The sequence below is a fragment of the Alternaria atra genome, assembly GCF_907166805.1.
Source record: "Alternaria atra isolate CS162 genome assembly, contig: 35, whole genome shotgun sequence".
In the NCBI taxonomy this organism is placed as follows: Eukaryota; Fungi; Ascomycota; class Dothideomycetes; order Pleosporales; family Pleosporaceae; genus Alternaria; species Alternaria atra.
Window position 1 is genome coordinate 940978 of NW_025091334.1, and position 17301 is coordinate 958278.

Below are 17301 nucleotides of genomic sequence, written 5' to 3' on the forward strand. Positions count from 1 at the left end.
TTGCCGACATCCTTCCGTTTCTCCAGGTTTGGCCAAGCCTACTATGCCTGCCCATCAACAAATAAAGAAAATGCGGGCTCATCGTCATACCGGCCGCGCCGAGTCCACCTAAACAAACACTAAGCGCATGGCCCTGGTTGGTCCCTGACAGGCACACCTACAGAACTTGCGGCCACGCGCACGTTGCCGTCCCAAATTTCTCTACGGCGCTAATACGCAACGGGTGTCGTGCCAGGATGATCACCCCCCTGAGCAGCGATAGCCTGGACGACAAGACTTCGTGGACATCTGGGCATTCGCTCGAGCCTTACCTTATTTCATCTTGCCCAGGTGAACCACCAAGCCTTTGTATCGTCATCCCAAGATAACTATCCGGCCAACACAGAGCACGATAAGAGTAGCCATTTTTCTTTCCCTTCTAGATCGTGATTTATAGCTCGCACCGGAAGCCAATGAAACCTGACACATACATAAGGAAAAAAATTACCGACTGACAATTCGCGCAACAATAGTGCAATAGTTCGCGGTTATTCGGCACTGAATTGGGTTTCTGCCCGAGATTTCTGTGAATCGCCAGTTGCATCAATCGCGATTGCTATCGTGAGTCCAGTACGATACTACTACGGACTAGGGAAAAAAGAATACCTTTATCATCTATTTATTTCCGGGCCGCTTCTAATTAGACAACATCTCGCGTGCGTTGTTCCAACCTACAGTTTTACCCCACTACAACGCCAAGTTGTAAGCAAGGCTAACTAATAATAAAGTTATGCGATGACCGACGCAGGAACAAGGCATGCATCTACACGCGAGGCGCAACGCTGTGGTTGCATGAGGTACGCCTTCACAAACATGTTTTTTTCTTGATGTGCCTGAGTCGCAGTGCAACCAGCTCTACAGATCCGGTCGTCAAGATTTGTACTGTGGATGCTGCGGATAGGCGCGCGCCGGTACACCCCAAGGATTTTTCCAATGAATTTCGATACGAGGTAGGACCGATAGCGTGGGATCCGCTGTTATGCGAAGTGATCGGAGCTGCAACCTGCATACGTACGGTACGGTGTACGTGCAGTAGCCGAACCACATTGTGAATGACATCTAGAACTCCAAGGCCATTGATTGTAATGGTGTGTCGATGAATTCTTTTCCATCGTGTGTTGAAACTCACTTTCCTTCTTTTTCTTCGCGTACGACGCGATGGTGTGATGCTTGCGAGATTGCGTCAGAAGCATCTGGCGCATGCGGAGTCGCCGCAAGATCAAGATGATGTTGATGCGGTACCAGTACCTTTGAACCCATCACCGTTGTTTAGAAAACACATCAAGATCACCTAGGCAACAGGCTCGGCTAGACCAGGCTGCATACTTCACGAGCCTTCGGGCGGCGAGATGTGAGATAAGCTGACTACCAGGAACTCTTGTAAAGTATATATTAGATTTCACATTTGTGAGGCGCTACGAGGAACGAGGAGGAAGATGCTTCTGGCAGCATGCCTAGAATGCCTGAGGAAGCTAAGAAGATCACAAAGTTCTGACTGAGTGGACAGGACACGGTGGGTGGAACGCAACAAAACATCATTCTCGAGGGTCCACTGACAGTGTGTCAACAAAGGTTCTCCAACCATGCTATATCCCAGCTTCTCTCGTCTCCACGCGTTAATATGCATACTCAGAATCCAGTTAACTAGCATTGGCGCACAGGGACGTGCTACCATAGGTCAGCGTGGGCGCTGGGAGGCATAAAGTCGTTGAAGCTTGGATTTTGCAGTGGACGCGTTTTTACTTGAGGCTCAGCGACTTACTGGGAGCGAGACACATACGCACCGATGCGCTGGAAGCCCTTCCAATTAACACGAGCAAGACATGACTCCATCGAACGAAAGCTCCCGGTATGTCGATTGGCTGATCCTCATGCCGCATTTTGTCAAAACCGTAGGTACATTCTCGAGTGTAGCGATGTTGGCAAAGTACAGTGAACACCGATTATTTATCTTTCACGATCAGTAGGCTAACATCCACCATGCTCATGATTACACATCCGATCGTTTGGTGTACTTCGGAAAGGTAAAACACTGCCGACGTAACAGCTCATTCGGTATGTATACATGTATTGCGTGCGGCATCAGCGCCCCAAGTGTGCTTTGCTTAGCTGTCGATGGTCCTGCGCAAGATTCTATGTTCTACAGTCTTCAGCCTCTTTTCCTAATCCTACACTCCCAGTCAGCCTTGAGCTCTCGCACACCCATCCTAGGAAACACATGTGCTTCAGTATTGAACAAAACATCTGTCAGTGGAAGAATCTCGTCTGGGGAGAACAACTAGTAAAGGTGTTTGAGTATTTCAGCCTAGAAACGCGCATTAGTACACACACACACACACACACACACTACCGTCGTCTTTCCGATCTCACGTACCAGCCAAAGGCTCCCCGTGTTGTCTCTTCGTGAAGGGAAGATATCATTGGCATTATTCCGAGAAAAGAACCCTCTCCGAGCGGCATGGTCAAATACTACAAGAAAGATTGCAAGACCTGCCAACTCTACTCTTGGTAGATGGGATCCTTCGTCACGCGCCATATCAAGAACAGGCTCTTGACCGTCTCCGGTCGTTGCAAATTATGTGTATCAGGGGTTTTAATGTTGGAGTCTCTCTTCCAGACAGCCTCAGAGTTTGAGTTACTTACCAATGGTGCACTTGACATGTTCTTCTTAGAGTGTAGCACCTCGTCACTTGCACGGAACCACACGATTTCTGGTGCGATACTGGTGTCAGTTACTATGTATACGCCGTAACATGTTTGGTAAGCCCAGTTGCTAACTACATCTGTCGCGACTTTCCATCGTTCCAACTGGGTAACCGGCAGGCTTCAGCTTCGGTGAACCCATTGGTTGCTCCAAGTGCGATGGAGCCTGGTAAGAAGCAGACGAGCTGGTCGATCGTCGGTGGTAGTGGGCCACCGATTCCTCTGGGTAGTTCGGCGACAATTCTGAGCCTAGCATGCTTCGTAGGGGTAATCAGGTGCCTTTGGATTCCCGTCAGAGCCTCTTCCCACGTCTGAAGGTATATTGGTTCGGAGGTCTATAAGTACTGTTTGATGAGATATTCTGCAACCATTAGTATGTGAGTTATGAATCGCGTGCCTTTAGGAGCTTACCATAGTAAGAGTCGCCTCGACTTCCTAGACGGATCTCCGTTGTTGTAAAGCTATCGAATGAGGCGAGATGAGGATAGGTACCAAGTCATCGTGCACGTCAACACTGTCAACGACCTCCATAACCTTCTCAGCTTTGCGCCAGTATATCTCATTGCCGATGGTTTTCGACAGATATCTCGTCTTGAACAGTAGCGTCATCGCTTCGGCCGTTGAGGAGGCTCCACCATCAGCATGCGATACAAGACCTGTTCGGCTTGCCAAGTACATGCTTGCGCATGGTATTCCGGAGGGCGAATTGTATGCTCCAAGCAGTCGATCGGCTAGATCCACAACCTTGATGAAATAGATGCTGTCCCTTCACGAAGAAATGTCCGGAAGTACTGTGGTATAATGTGCCGAAAGGAGGCCACTCAACATGCAGGACTATTTGCATTTGTGACCTTGGAATCGTGAGCATGCCATGGTGGATAGTTAACGCAGCGCTAAGGTCGAAGCACAACCAGAACCATATGTTTTCGAGGTGGTACCCACTGAAGATGCGTACCCAGCTTCGCCGCATGATCGCGTTGAAGTTGGCACTAATCATATAAGCATTCCTGGCTGTACCTTCGCTTTGAGCTATTGTTGTGTACCAGGCAGGCGGCTAACTACAAGTTCGTCTCAGCAGTGGGAGCTCGTGTCTCCTACGTGAAGTAAATGTTTGACATCGTTCTCCCAGGTTGTATCACAATATGCTTCCCTAACTCAAGACTTCGGTTTGCGATTTTGTGGTGGAAAGCCATGAGCTTACAGGCTGGGTCTTGTTCAGCGGCTGTAAATAGCGGAGCGAGATCCCATCGAAATGCGTTGCGAGTACTATGACGCTTCAAGGCCCTACAAGGCCCGCGTCATCAAAAGAGTTGATGTACCAACTTGGTCATTGGCCAGGTATAAGCGACAACGGTATCCGATCGAGAAGCCCACCTGCTGTTTGGTCGGGTAAATAGGAACGGAGGCTCCTGCATCTTTCCCTGATGATGATCAACCTTCGTTGGGCTGCAGGTACATTCCTTGCCATCTCTGCATATAGATCATGTAAAAGTAGTATAGTTAGACCATGGTTTGAGCGACTGCGTGACAGCATTTGGCGCTATCTGTCAATATTCCGATGTCATGCATATTTCGACACGTGCGCTTTCGTTGAGGATTACTTTCGCACTTTTGTTCTTCGGTGGTATCAAAGAGACGCTGAGCCCTCGGTGTTTGTGTTGCGATGGTTGCCGTCTGTAATCAGGGCATTCCCACTCTTCTCAGGATGCATGCACAGGTGCGCTCCGCCCGTCCACGTCCTCCACCACTCACTCAGGTATCTCTTTACATCATCTCGTCATCGGAGCCTGTCTCCCATCGTGATCTAGGGAAGAAGACACGTTGCGAAGAGGGCGCAATCGCTGGCATGCGGGTAATGCCGCGAACCCGGACAAGTCGGCGATTCTCATTAAACCTCCCATAATCCCGAAGGAGGTCAAATGCGACATGCGTAAGCCGTTGCGTCAGTGCCTGAGGTACCTGCATGGAAGACACCAGGCAGCAACGTTTGAAAACGCCTCAGAGCACGTTTCTCGTGTCTTGTCGCGTAGCTGGTGATATCAGAAACGGTTGAAACCATGCTGCGCCACTCATTCAGGCGCAGCCCTAAACCCAATCTGGTGTTGCTTGCGAGAAAAATCAACCACTACAACAGCCCCTTCCTGCGATGCGTCTCGGTGAGCTAGACCAATCGGCTCAGACTGCCATGTCACCCCTCGTCCGGTTTCAAAATGCAGTTTACAGTCTTGTCATCGTCTTCCTGCCCTCCCCATAGGTCAATTTTTATACGCTACGCATACGCTCGGTGGTCCGATCGCGAATTCCTTCCCTAGCGAGTGTTTGCACTATCGGCCGTACGCCTTGTCCGACCTACGTCGACGTCAATTTTCTTGTGCTTACCATCGCGTGCCTCGGTTTATGGGAATTCACGATTCCGTTGATATACAGGGCTTGTCAGACATTGGCGAGCTGAAGCTTGTCATTAGGATTAAGCGACAACGTGGGCTTGATGGTAGTCGTAGGCTTCAGAGGCGGAGTTGCCTGATATTCGATTAGGAGTATCGTTGTTCACTCACAGGATCTTTATAATCATAAGCTACGGGCTCCATTTGGAAGATAGGTGTTGTCTACGGGTCTGAGGTTTCAAAACGCCGCTTCGTTCTCTTCATTCACTCCTTGGATTACAGTTATATCACAATGGTTTACACGGGAAAGCCGAGCCGGGGATGTGGCATGTGTAAGAGCCGCAGAATAAAGGTATGTATTGGTACCTCGCGACGATTACTCCTTCCTCTCAACTAGCGATGTCGCCTCCCTGCGTATCCGGATACGCTTACTGACTATGCATAGTGCGATGAGAAGCGACCAACATGTGGCAATTGCAAGAAGTCTGCCCGAGTATGTCCCGGCTATCCCGACGACTTCGATTTGGTCTTTCGAGATGAGAACAAAGCTATGGCCAAGAAGGCGAGGAAATCCTCTGGGACGACCGCATCAAGCAATAGTACCGGGGCGTCAAGCTCGAACACTTCTCCACATCTGTATGTACTACACTACTTTGTCTATCTCGCCTCGCTTCATGCCTTTGATGTATACCAATAAGCTTTGCCGAGCAATTGCGTACCCTAGTCCTTGTGGTATATGGTCTGTGTGTATTTGCATGTGACAGACCCGAGCCGCAGATCCACATTGCCTTTTGAGTATCTACTAACGTTTTTAGTTCACCTTCTTCGACGTTTGATGTATCACCGGGAGAAAATGCAGTACCAGGAGAAAAGGCCTTCCAGATAATAACGTCACGATCAAAATCAAGATCACCATCAGACTTGAGTCAATCACAACAAATACTGGCCCTACCCAATTACACAACACCACCGCTGCCTCTTAACCAGTCGTTTGACTTTGAAGCATTCGTGTGGAATCTCGAAAATGCAGTACCACCAACCATTTCACTTGCGCCAGAAGCTGAAGCTGTACCGTTCTTCTTCAAGAACTTCATCACCCTACCACAGCAAGCCGAAAGTACAAGAGGCTACCTCGAATATCTGGTGCCTCTCTACAACCGCGCCCGTCCATCCTCGGTTCTTCACCTAGCCACTACCGCTGTTGCAATGGCAACATGCGGTCAGTACCCTGGCCGACAAGAGCTCCTCCGTGAGGCAGTATCTACCTATGGCAAAGCTATCAAGAAGCTGAACGATGATCTGAAAGATCCTGTGATGGCGAAGAGTGATGAGACCGTGGTTGCTATTCTCATGTTCTCACTGTATGAAGTAAGTAGATTGGTTACTTCTTGAAGGTCTTTGTAGCTTGTTCTACCAGCTGCATGATATATTTATGAGCTGACGAATGCCAGACAATAATGAGTACAGACGACACTATCACAGCATGGGGAAACCATGTCGACGGCGCTGTTGCATTGACGAAGTTGAGAGGAATGGATCAGTTTAATGATCCAATGTCCCATGCAATATTCCGTGCTGTAAGAACGATGATGGTAAAAACGGTCATGTCACATACCACGTCTCAGACACTGATGAAGAGTAGATCACAAGTTGTGTCCAACGCTCAAAACCTATCGACACATTCCCTGGCACGAAAGGCTGGATCGGTAACGGCGACATATCCGAGGAAAACGCTGCCAATCGCCTGACACTCATCTGCATCGATCTCCCAAACCTACGCGCCCGCGCGAATACCCTCACTACCACACCCTACGACCCTACCTACGAATCGGAAGCAAAGCAGATCCTCGAATTTGCACAGATGGTCGACAGCAACCTCGAAGAGTGGTACCGCACACTACCTCCCGAATGGAAACATCGCATCATCGGTGTCGTCAGCGAAACGATCGCACCCGAAGACATCGCGCTGGCGGAAAGATGGCCAGGCGAGCAGCATGTATATCACGACGTGCCGTTGGCGAGTATAATGAACGACTACCGTGTATGTCGGATATTCTGTCGAAGAGTAATTATGGCATGTGTAACGTGGCTAAGCTTCAGTGGTAACTATGCGGATGGCGATGAAGCATGGAATAAAAGTGTGTTTGTCATTCAGATGATGGTGGATGAGATCGGTGCTTGTGTGCCATTCCACATGAACTACGAACTGCAACCCGTGGCCAAAGAGATGGGGCAAGAACAGAATGGTATGTCGCAGTCCTTTGGGTGGATTATCATCCTGTGTGCTAACTGGTCTGCAGCTGCGGAAGCATTCGGAGGGTACTCGTTGGTGTGGCCGCTATATGTCGCAGCAAACGCCGAGACTGTACCGCAAGAGCAACGCGACTGGCTGTTTGGTCGATTGTCCGTCATTGGTACGAAGTTTGGGCTGAGTAGTGCTCAGGTATTGGTCCTAGCAAGGAGACATGTTCTGACATGTGGACCCATGTTTCCTTGATGCGGATTGAGATGAGGTAACGGACCTGTAAGATATCTGGAGGATGTAAACCTTTCAAGTTCGCGATATGTGAAATCGCACGTGTATTATTTATGGATTCATAGATGCGACAAGGACTCAGCGGTGGATCTAATTCGAAGCAAATGTACTGTCCCACTAATAGTCATCCGCATCGAGCAAGTGCACTTGTGACCCACCGGTTCGAAGCGGGTGATCAATGTGGAGAACGCCCATCGTTCAGGCATCCCAAACAAACCCCCCGTGATAATAGGGTGTCACCAGCACCCTTCACAAGATAAAGTCCGGCGTCGCCGCTCACATGTCGCAATCATTGATCGAGGCATCATCCGGGCGCGATCAGCTGCGGCCCGTTTCCGTGCCAAGGCTGACCCTCCAATTCGTGTTCGGGGTTTCATCTGCTCAGCCACGGCATCTAGAAAGACGGCCAATAGTGGGTCCTCAGCCATTCAACAATTTACGGAAACTGTGAATGCCTTCTTTTATTTTGACTACTTCTTCTCGTCTCGCGCCATCCTACGCCTCATTCACAGCCCGCTCAACTTTCTCGCAAGGTTACCCCGCTACCACGAACGTCAGCGCAACACCAGCCTCACTACGTCACCACCACCACAACCATGGGCGCATTGAACCTCATTCCACTTGTGATCCTCTTCGCAGTCGTCGGAGGCTTAGGATGGGTCGGCTACCAGGTATTACACCTCATCCACAATTTGCGCATTGGATCGCTAATATATGTGTTTTGCAGATCTTCCTCTACTCCAACGAGCTCGCCGAGCGCGGCGTCAAGAAGATGGAAAAGAAGAACGTCGTCTTCACGAAAGACGGCGCAAAGGTCGGGGTCAAGGAAGTCAGCACAGAGTCGTATACAGATAAGACACAACGCGCCTTTGTCAAAACGTGGAACGCGGCGCAGGAAGGGTAGGTAGTATATGATGATATAAAGGCACAAGGTGCAATGCTGACTATATGACAGGGGATCTCCAGTTGCGCGAAAACCTACGAGATAATTACAGTTCACGTGCGATTCGAGTTCGAACCGACATTTCTTCCCGACGATACCTTTTTACTTTGAGCATGCGCCCGCCCATATCACAGCTTGTTTCGCATCAAGTGTCAGTAGGCCTGAGGATGATTAGCAGGTTATACTGACAAGAGTTGGGACGGTTTATATCACAACAAGACGTACGGAGGTTGACGCGCGTGGTGACACTTAGTGCACCTACTTTCATCTGTGGTCTTTCTATGCAGGAGAATGAAGAGACAATTTTTACTCGAATCCTGTCAGTATGGTATGTTTCTATTGTACTTCTGACTTATCGTATAACAGCTGTCGATATGGTCAGACGGCACGAGAATCTGAAAGTCAATGCGTCCGGAATTCGCTCGCTTATCCGACCTTTGACATTCATACCAGTATCATTAGCATCCCAGCAGTAGAAGTCAATGTACACGTCAGTTCACCTCTGCTCGAGAAGTCACACGCAAGGAAGCGCGACAAGGTTTCACCCTGTGAGCAAACAGAATGATGTAACTCCACAGGGCGGCAAAACATCACAATGTATACAACAACGCCATCTTCATCATACTCCGTGGATGTTACTATTAACACTCCGCGGAAGACACTCTCTCCATACCTAAGCTCGGGGTGAGGCTAAGAGCGAGGCTCGGAGGTGACAGAGGGAACAGAGCGAAGAGATGAGGTTGATATAGGAAATGTTTTCGGAGGCGGTAGATGGAACAGAGCGGCAGGGCAACAGAGCGAAGCAATGGGGTAAGCGGAGAGTCAACTACTCCTCGGCCGATGCTTGCGCACTGTATGAGGGGTATATGGAGTCTAAATGTGCTGATCTGATATCGATTCGTGCTAGCTTGATTCTAGCACAAGCAATGTCTGGAGATCAATGGCGCTTACCCTCCGACGCTCCGACGAGCTGCATACTGAATCAATGTCTTGCGCTACGTCGACGACGACCATCCCTAACGTATACGATGATGCTTTGACGATCTCCTGGTTGGCGGGTCAGGTGGTTTCATCGCTATATAATTCCTCTGTTTCATGCCTACGCTTGACAGATGCACAAGGTTGACACAGCTCATTCCAAGTTGCGATCGTTCTTCAATTCAACCATGACGTTCTTAACAAGTATATCACCCGCGGACTCGGAGCTTTTCAACTTCAAGGGCGCAGTTTTTTTGTTTGCAGTGTTCTCAGCATTGGTGAGTACATGCTCTACGTTTTTTAAGCTACAGTCTCTTCACTGCTTCAACATTAGCAGATCGTTCGGTGCTCAAAGCAAAACACTGATTGTGCGAAGTTATGGACACCCACTGACATGGAATAGGCCACCGTCTATGCTTTCTACTCGGTTGTTTACAATCTTTTCTTCCATCCTCTTAAACACATCCCAGGTCCCTTTATTGCACGCGCGTGCGGTATTCCTTACGCCCAACATATGCGTGATGGTAGTATGGTCAGATGGGTAAAAGCGTCCCACGACAAATACGGCGATGCAGTTCGTTTGGCGCCAAGTGAAGTCAGCTTCATCTCGGGAGAGACTGCGTGGCAAGACATCTACGGCTTCCGCACAAGCAAGAACAAGAGCACTGGACATTACTTCAAGGATAAGAAATGGTTGTAAGTCAAATCTGCCTAAGACACGAGCAAGAACATGCTGATTAGGGAACAGCATCCAAGCTGCTAACGGTGTCGATTCAGTTCTCATAGCAGATGAAGCGGGGCATTCGCGAATGCGACGTAACCTCTCCCATGCTTTCAGTGACAAAGCCCTGCGAGGACAAGAGAGTATCATTCAATCTTATGTGGATCTTCTCGTCCAGCGTATAGGCGAACACGCCGCTGAAAACAAAGATATGGACATCATGACATGGTACAGTTAGTAACTTAGATACCGTCTTGCACTTCGCATTTGTACTGATCATATGTGCGATAGACTATGCAACCTTTGATATCATATCCGATCTCACCTTCGGCGAACCGCTCTACTGCCTGCGCGATTCCGTCAAACACAACTGGGTTTCCATCACCTTCAAGGCCATAATGGTTACTTGTTTTCATGCTGCTCGGAACAAACATTTCGTCTTCGCGTACGCCGACGCCTTACGCAGTCTTTTCCAAGACAACTCAAGTCCTACGCGTGCACGACTCGAGTTCTTCCAGCGCGCTCACAACCAAGTGAGCAAGCGACTAGCGAAGATTGATCGTGAGAAAGAAGGAGAAAGAGCAGACTTCTTCACCCATATAGTGAACAACCAAGAAAAGGAAGCAACGAGATTGACCAGAGACGAAATGGACAGCAATGCAGTCGCATTCCTAATTGCAGGTAGCGAAACTACTGCTACAACCTTATCGGGAGCTACCTACCTTCTCCTCCGCAACCCCTCCGCGTACACTAAACTCGCCGCTGAAATCCGTTCTCAATTCTCCTCCACCGACCAAATCAATATAGAGAAGGTTAACAAATTGGAATACCTCATTGCCGTCTTCCAGGAAACCTTACGATACTACCCACCCGTTCCCACAGGCTTTCCTCGCATTGTACCAGCGGGCGGCGACCATATCTCAGGCCACTATATTCCTGGCGGCACCTCGGTATACTGTTCCCAACACGCCATGAACCATTCTGAGCGCAATTACAAGGATCCGGAGCTCTTCGTTCCCGAACGCTGGTTGGGCGAGGAACGGTACAAGGATGATAAGAGATCGGCGTTGAACCCGTTTAGCTTTGGGCCAAGGAACTGTTTGGGCAAGAAGTACGTATACTATTTCTTTCTTTCTCCCCTCCCTCCCTGTCTAGTAACAATCTTCTCTTCTATTGCTTGCTTAGGGAAGGAAGAGCAAAAGAATTACGAACTGACATTATCGTTCTATTAGTCTGGCGTACGCGGAAATGCGTCTTATCCTCGCTAAAGTAATCTTCGCTTTCGACCTCGAACTCGTAGAGAAAGAGAGGGATTGGGTGGGTGAGCAGAAGGTTTTCACGCTATGGGACAAAAGTGCGTTGATGATTAAGGTGAAGCCCGTACAGTGACTGTGAAGTGTGGTCTTGTAGCGCGATGGACTAGCTTATATAAATAGCTACTGTCTTGAATTTTGTAATGACGTGAGGGTAGCATTCAAAGAATATCACCTTTCCACCCATGTTGAAGTAGAGCGAAGATGGACATTGGTTCTTTTCACATTGGCACGTCGCTGATAGCCTTGTAAGCCTCGACCTCGCCACAGGTAGACTGATGATCGGTAACGCCATCTTCAATTAGAAACACGAAAAGAACCCGCCGGTCTGCTGCTAGTCTATGTTAGTTCGAAGGACCGCGAGCTTGGAGTAACTACAGGGAAGCTCGTTTTTCATGAGTTGTACCTAGCCATACAACACCCTAAAGGTATACGCTGTATCTACACTAACATAGCAGAGAACGTAACATTTTATATGTTTGTAGGGTATATTTTGAGTGTTAGGTAACACCGATCAAGAACGAGCTCCTTCGTAAGTGTCACATATTATCCGTAAGCGCCGTGGCGCAACAGGCTGATGATATCGCTCAAGCACATTCGCTTCCGCACGAGCCCTGGTTGGTCAGCCTGACACACGGAATGGAGCTCTTATCATGCAATGATCCCCCAGCCTTGAAATCTCACAGCTTTCTCTGCTGACCGAAGGAAGTGCCGTTTAGTCTGTACGGTACGATCCACCCGTGGGTGTCAAACAAAGCAGGTCTCAAATGGCTGATCATGGATACAGGCATTCTTGTTATCGATCATTACTTGCCGTGCCGGTAGCCTCCATTGACAAGCAACATGTTCGATACTGTCGTAAAGTACTTCGAAGCGTAGGCTGGTCAGCCTTGAAGTCAGTCATGCGGCAAGACGCTGACCACCCACAACTCCTTCATCCTGGTTTAGGAGTAGATCCAATGCACTAAAATCTAGGTATTTCATCGAGAGCTGAATCGGCAGCCTTCATGTCGTAGCTACACTTTGCCGAATATAGGGTGGCGTTCAAGGCGTTCAAGGCTGGACACTGTTCTGGGACCGCACCACAACCTTCTTATTGAAGCTGGATAACGATTGCCTCCAAGTCCGATAACTTTAGACTGCAATTATGTATAACAAAATGATATAAGGTAAGTCTCACTGCTACCCAGATTTTGCAGAAGCACGAATACGCCCAATGAGCCGCGTTGACAGAAAGTAACTCAGTGACTCAGGCTGAGAAACTAAGAACCACGGAAGCCAACAGTGGCTGTGCGCTACGTACATGATGTGCGCATACGCTACTACGGCGACTATCCGCTTTCAGCGAGCACAATCTCAGCTCAACACATTCGCTATATAACTTGTTCGCCTCGTACCCTGAATCGAAGCGGGAAAGCCCAGCACTGAGCGCATTGTTACATTGAACAGATACAAGCAACCATCTCTGAGACATGGAACGTCCAGGGGCGGGCGAGGCCAGCGGCATGTCTGAATACGACCGCAAGCTGAAAAACTTCTTGCTGGGAAACAATGACGAGCCGGATGACAGGATTGCCAGGCAAGGAGTACCCAGTCATCGCGCGCAATATCGTGGTCAGGATCTCTGGAAGAGGTACTTCAACCATCCCAGTGTCAAACAAGCCAAAAGGGTTCAGCAGGCTACAAAATCTTTCAGCTACGAAGGCCTGAGTCTCAAGGAAAACGGCCGTCCGATTCGGCTCTTACGTATCCATCCACAGCGCGTGGAGAATTTTGACGAAACCGTGGTATGCGACCTATACGTTGTGGACTTGAATCAGGTGAAGAACAGATTTGAAGCTCTATCGTACTGTTGGGGCGATAGCCAAGCTGATCAGATTATCTCGATTCATCGCGTTGCGGTTGACGAGGTAGGCCGACTTCAATGTGGACCAGCCCAGGACTTCCCTGTCCGATCCAATCTACACCAAGCTTTGAAACACCTACGCCATACTACGCGATTCGTCAGTCTTTGGGTGGACGCCATATGCATAGATCAGCGCGATCGTCCACATGCAACTGCCGAGAAGAACAGGCAATTGTCCATGATGAGTGAGATCTATAACTCCGCTAAGAATGTATGCATATGGCTTGGAGATCCCGACGAGCAATCAAGCAAAGCCCTCAGTTTCGTTCACAAGATCAGCAATTTCGAGCAGCTCGAAGCATGCCTTCGTATTGTGGACGAAGCCACAATAAGCCACTGGAGGAACCTTGTCGAAACCCTGAAGGAAACACAATGGTTCAGTCGTCGTTGGATAATCCAAGAAATTGCATCAGCAAGAAGCGCTTCAGTTCATTGCGGGCACAACGTAGTGCATTGGGATGATCTCGCAGTCGCTATATCGATCTTAGAGGAGAACCAAGCAATGATGGAGCGCACCTTCAACCCAAAGCCGGTATTTGCACAGATATCGACTTTGAGCGCAACTCAGCTGGTCAAGTCACTGACGCACGTCTACCGAAAGTTTTCTACAGGAGAGATTGCTGAAAGGCTCCTTGATCTTGAGACACTTGTCTGCACGTTCCAGCAATCTCAAGCCAGGTTTCCCGAGGACGTTATCCATTCAGTGCGGGCACTCGCATACGACTCACCTGGGTTAGAAGACTTTGATTTCAGTGCAAACAACGAGAAGGGCACGCCAGATCTGTTCATGGCATTCGTGCATCGTTGCATTGAGAAGTCAGGATCCCGAGATATCATCTGTCGGCATTGGGCTCCACTAGTGACTGACACTTCACGCGAAAGAGTTCAACTACCTTCTTGGATATCAGACCTTACCAATGCTCCATTTGGCTTGCCGGGCACGTCTCACGAGAGACAAAATGGCGAAAATTTCGTTGCTGTTTCTCCACATCGAAGATGGAAGCAGTATAATGCTTCGGGAAATTGGAAGCCTGAGCAGGACGAACGTCTCAGTCAGAAGGTTCCCCAAACACGAGTTCCAATCACACAGGATCGGTGGTCAACCGGCAATGTTCCAATGCCTAGTATCTCTGCTAAGGTCAATGGCGTACGTACGCGCGAAGACCACAGCTCTCAATCCTCGCCAACAGCGAGATTCCAGAGTCGACCAAACGTCAGCATGCCGGATGAGCTCTCATTGCGTAATGCTATCCAAGAGCCTCGCCCCAAATCGACTGACAGTCTTAGCTTCACGTCTACAAACGAGGAAACCCCGCCAGATCCAGTTTCTCCAATAAAGGGCCATAGGCGTTCTATTACCGCGCCTTCAAACTGGGATCCAATTCTCTCAGCTTTTACCAAGCCCAATGGTCTCAGAACTATCAGAGAATTGGCTGATCCCTCACGTTCACCTAACAGGCAGGCCTCGAGATCTTTACAAGGACTTTACATACAAGAAGGCAAAGAACAAGTACATCATACGGGACACGCTGGGTACCTCAGTGTCCCAGGATTCGTCTTAGGTACTGTTGAGAAACGATCTGATATAATGCGAGAGGGTGTCATACCGGGCGACTGGATAGCGGAACTGAGAGAGGACAAGAGGAATGTTGTCCCCGATCGCTTGTGGCGGACACTGGTTGCCGACCGGACTGAAAATGGAAATAATCTCCCGGAATGGTACAAAAGAGCTTGTCTTCATTGCCTTGAAGACTCACGCTTCGTTAATAGCCAAGGTGATCTGAACACCAATAGGTCACTTTCGGATACTCCGCTCGACACCATGACCTCGAAATATCTCAAGAGGGCCAAGAGTGTTGTCTGGAGGCGCCGCTTCATGCGATTGAGATTGGATCTAGCCTATGGGAACGATCGGGTTTACGGACTAGCCCCCGAAAAGTGCAAGAAAGATGACATTGTATGCATCATCGGTGGTTGTTCGGTACCTGTAGTTCTCAGAAAGGTTGAAGATTTGGAGATGTGTGCTTCGACTGAGTCCGCTAACATATTTACACTAATTGGGGAAGCGTACGTTCACCAGAAAATGAATGGGGAAGCTGTGCAAGATCTCGAGCGCATCAGAAAGCTTCAGAAGACTTTTCTATTGAAATGAACTAAACGGATGTTATGGCTAGCGCTGTATGTAATTACTGCTGATCGAAGAATTTACTACTCCGATGTGACTCAAAGAAACGGAAAGAAGTGTTCTTGCGATTGCACGCCGTCAAACACCGAGAACAAAGCAGTGCGCGTAACTTACTTATAGATGGTAGGAGGCTAAATGTAACCTCCCACATAGTGCCACTTATGAGACGGGCTACAGATACATAGGACACACATGGTGGGGTAAAGCCGAAAGTGAGCGCCCTAAGGCTGACGTCCAATCGCGCAAGCTCCCAAATTGATGAGCATGGTTGACTGCATGCAGGTGCGCCAAACCTTAGCCAGAAATAGTGACCAGCCCAACTGTAAATAAGAGGTGGTGTGGTTGGGCATCTACGATAGTCCAGGTATCTAGGCAGGTTCCGTTATATCCGGTGAAAGTTCCTTATGGACCTGGACGCCATTGTTCGCTGTGACCACATTTTGTTTAGCTCCAGTTGTCTCAGAAATGTCCGCCTTTTACCCAAGACCAGAAGCTGGGAGCCCTGCAGCAAAAGACGTGGAAGATAAGATTCAGAAGTCTGAAGTTGATGTCAGAAGTGGAAACCATGTGAGAGGTTTTTGGTTGGCACAAGAAGCTATAGCACTTGCTGAAAGCTGTGCGGGGTGGGATATTGGCGATGTAATCTCAACGCAGCAATTGGTCGTCGCAATGCTAAGAAAATATGACCTTTTCAAAGAGGCCGAACAAATAGAGACAAACATGGAGTTGAGCCTCGAAGACCTTAGCGATGAAGAGACGAGAAGAACAATTCAGGACGAGATCAACGCACACAAAAGGCAAATGCCGAGCGGCCTGAATACATTGAATCAATCAATTCGTCCAGACCGCTGGCAACAACACTCGCCTCTAAACCAATCGTCAAGTATCGAACGACATAGCCTTGAACGAAGTACGAAAGACATTACTACTGGAGTCGAGTATGGCTCGGCATCACAAACACGCCCTTCTCAGCTCGTTCCAAGCATGAGTAACGTGGCAGTGTCTAGCCTGGACGGATATTCGACAAAAGAACCCCATGCGCCGACATCGAATAACCGATCCGACGCCAGTCCGTAGATTTTTGAACGGTTCAATCTCTCTGGGTTCTGACTTACGAGTGGATCGCCAGCACTCAATGCCACACAAACTCCTGCCGGCTACGTCTACAAGGTCTCATCGTTGGAGCGGCGAATTACACAGTCTGTGAGTCTGACTAGAAACGGTATGGCAAAGAAATTGGCTAATACTACCAGAAGCGGCGGAGGCGACGGTGGACCTAGCAGCTGAAGGCATAGACTGTCTGGACAGATCGTCGACGGGCTGGTCATAGAGTTCGGGGGGGAAGACAATATCGGAAGGTGACATTTTCAGTTGACAGCGCGGCTCATAGCAAGAATCGGGAAATCCGTTAGCTACAGTATTACAGCATTAGTGATGAAGGGTATCACATGCCATTCGCAATCTAATATCTCCACTAAGTATACTCCCATCCCTCACTCAAATGCTAAACTTTTGCTTATCCCCATCCCGAACGCCATGAAAATGTATACACAACACCCACTGCGATTCATCATGTCTAAACGCACAAGGTCA

At 48.9% G+C, this 17301-nt stretch overlaps 2 protein-coding genes across 2 annotated transcripts; both read left to right on the top strand.

Annotated features, from left to right (window-relative positions):
• Positions 1-5418: 5418 nt before the first annotated feature.
• On the top strand, positions 5419-7623 carry ALTATR162_LOCUS11227 (uncharacterized protein; the record flags this gene model as incomplete). The annotated part of the gene is made up of 6 exons (XM_043318869.1): positions 5419-5478; positions 5572-5762; positions 5942-6494; positions 6578-6718; positions 6769-7372; positions 7427-7623. The coding sequence occupies 6 exons, from the start codon at positions 5419-5421 to the stop codon at positions 7621-7623; spliced, it is 1746 nt and encodes a 581-aa protein (XP_043174804.1).
• Positions 7624-8258: 635 nt separating this feature from the next.
• ALTATR162_LOCUS11228 (uncharacterized protein) lies at positions 8259-17038 on the top strand (the record flags this gene model as incomplete). Its single annotated transcript, XM_043318870.1, has 10 exons — positions 8259-8333; positions 8390-8562; positions 8618-8627; positions 9987-10279; positions 10332-10537; positions 10596-11415; positions 11537-11658; positions 13103-15590; positions 16838-16911; positions 16965-17038. The coding sequence occupies 10 exons, from the start codon at positions 8259-8261 to the stop codon at positions 17036-17038; spliced, it is 4335 nt and encodes a 1444-aa protein (XP_043174805.1).
• Positions 17039-17301: the final 263 nt, after the last annotated feature.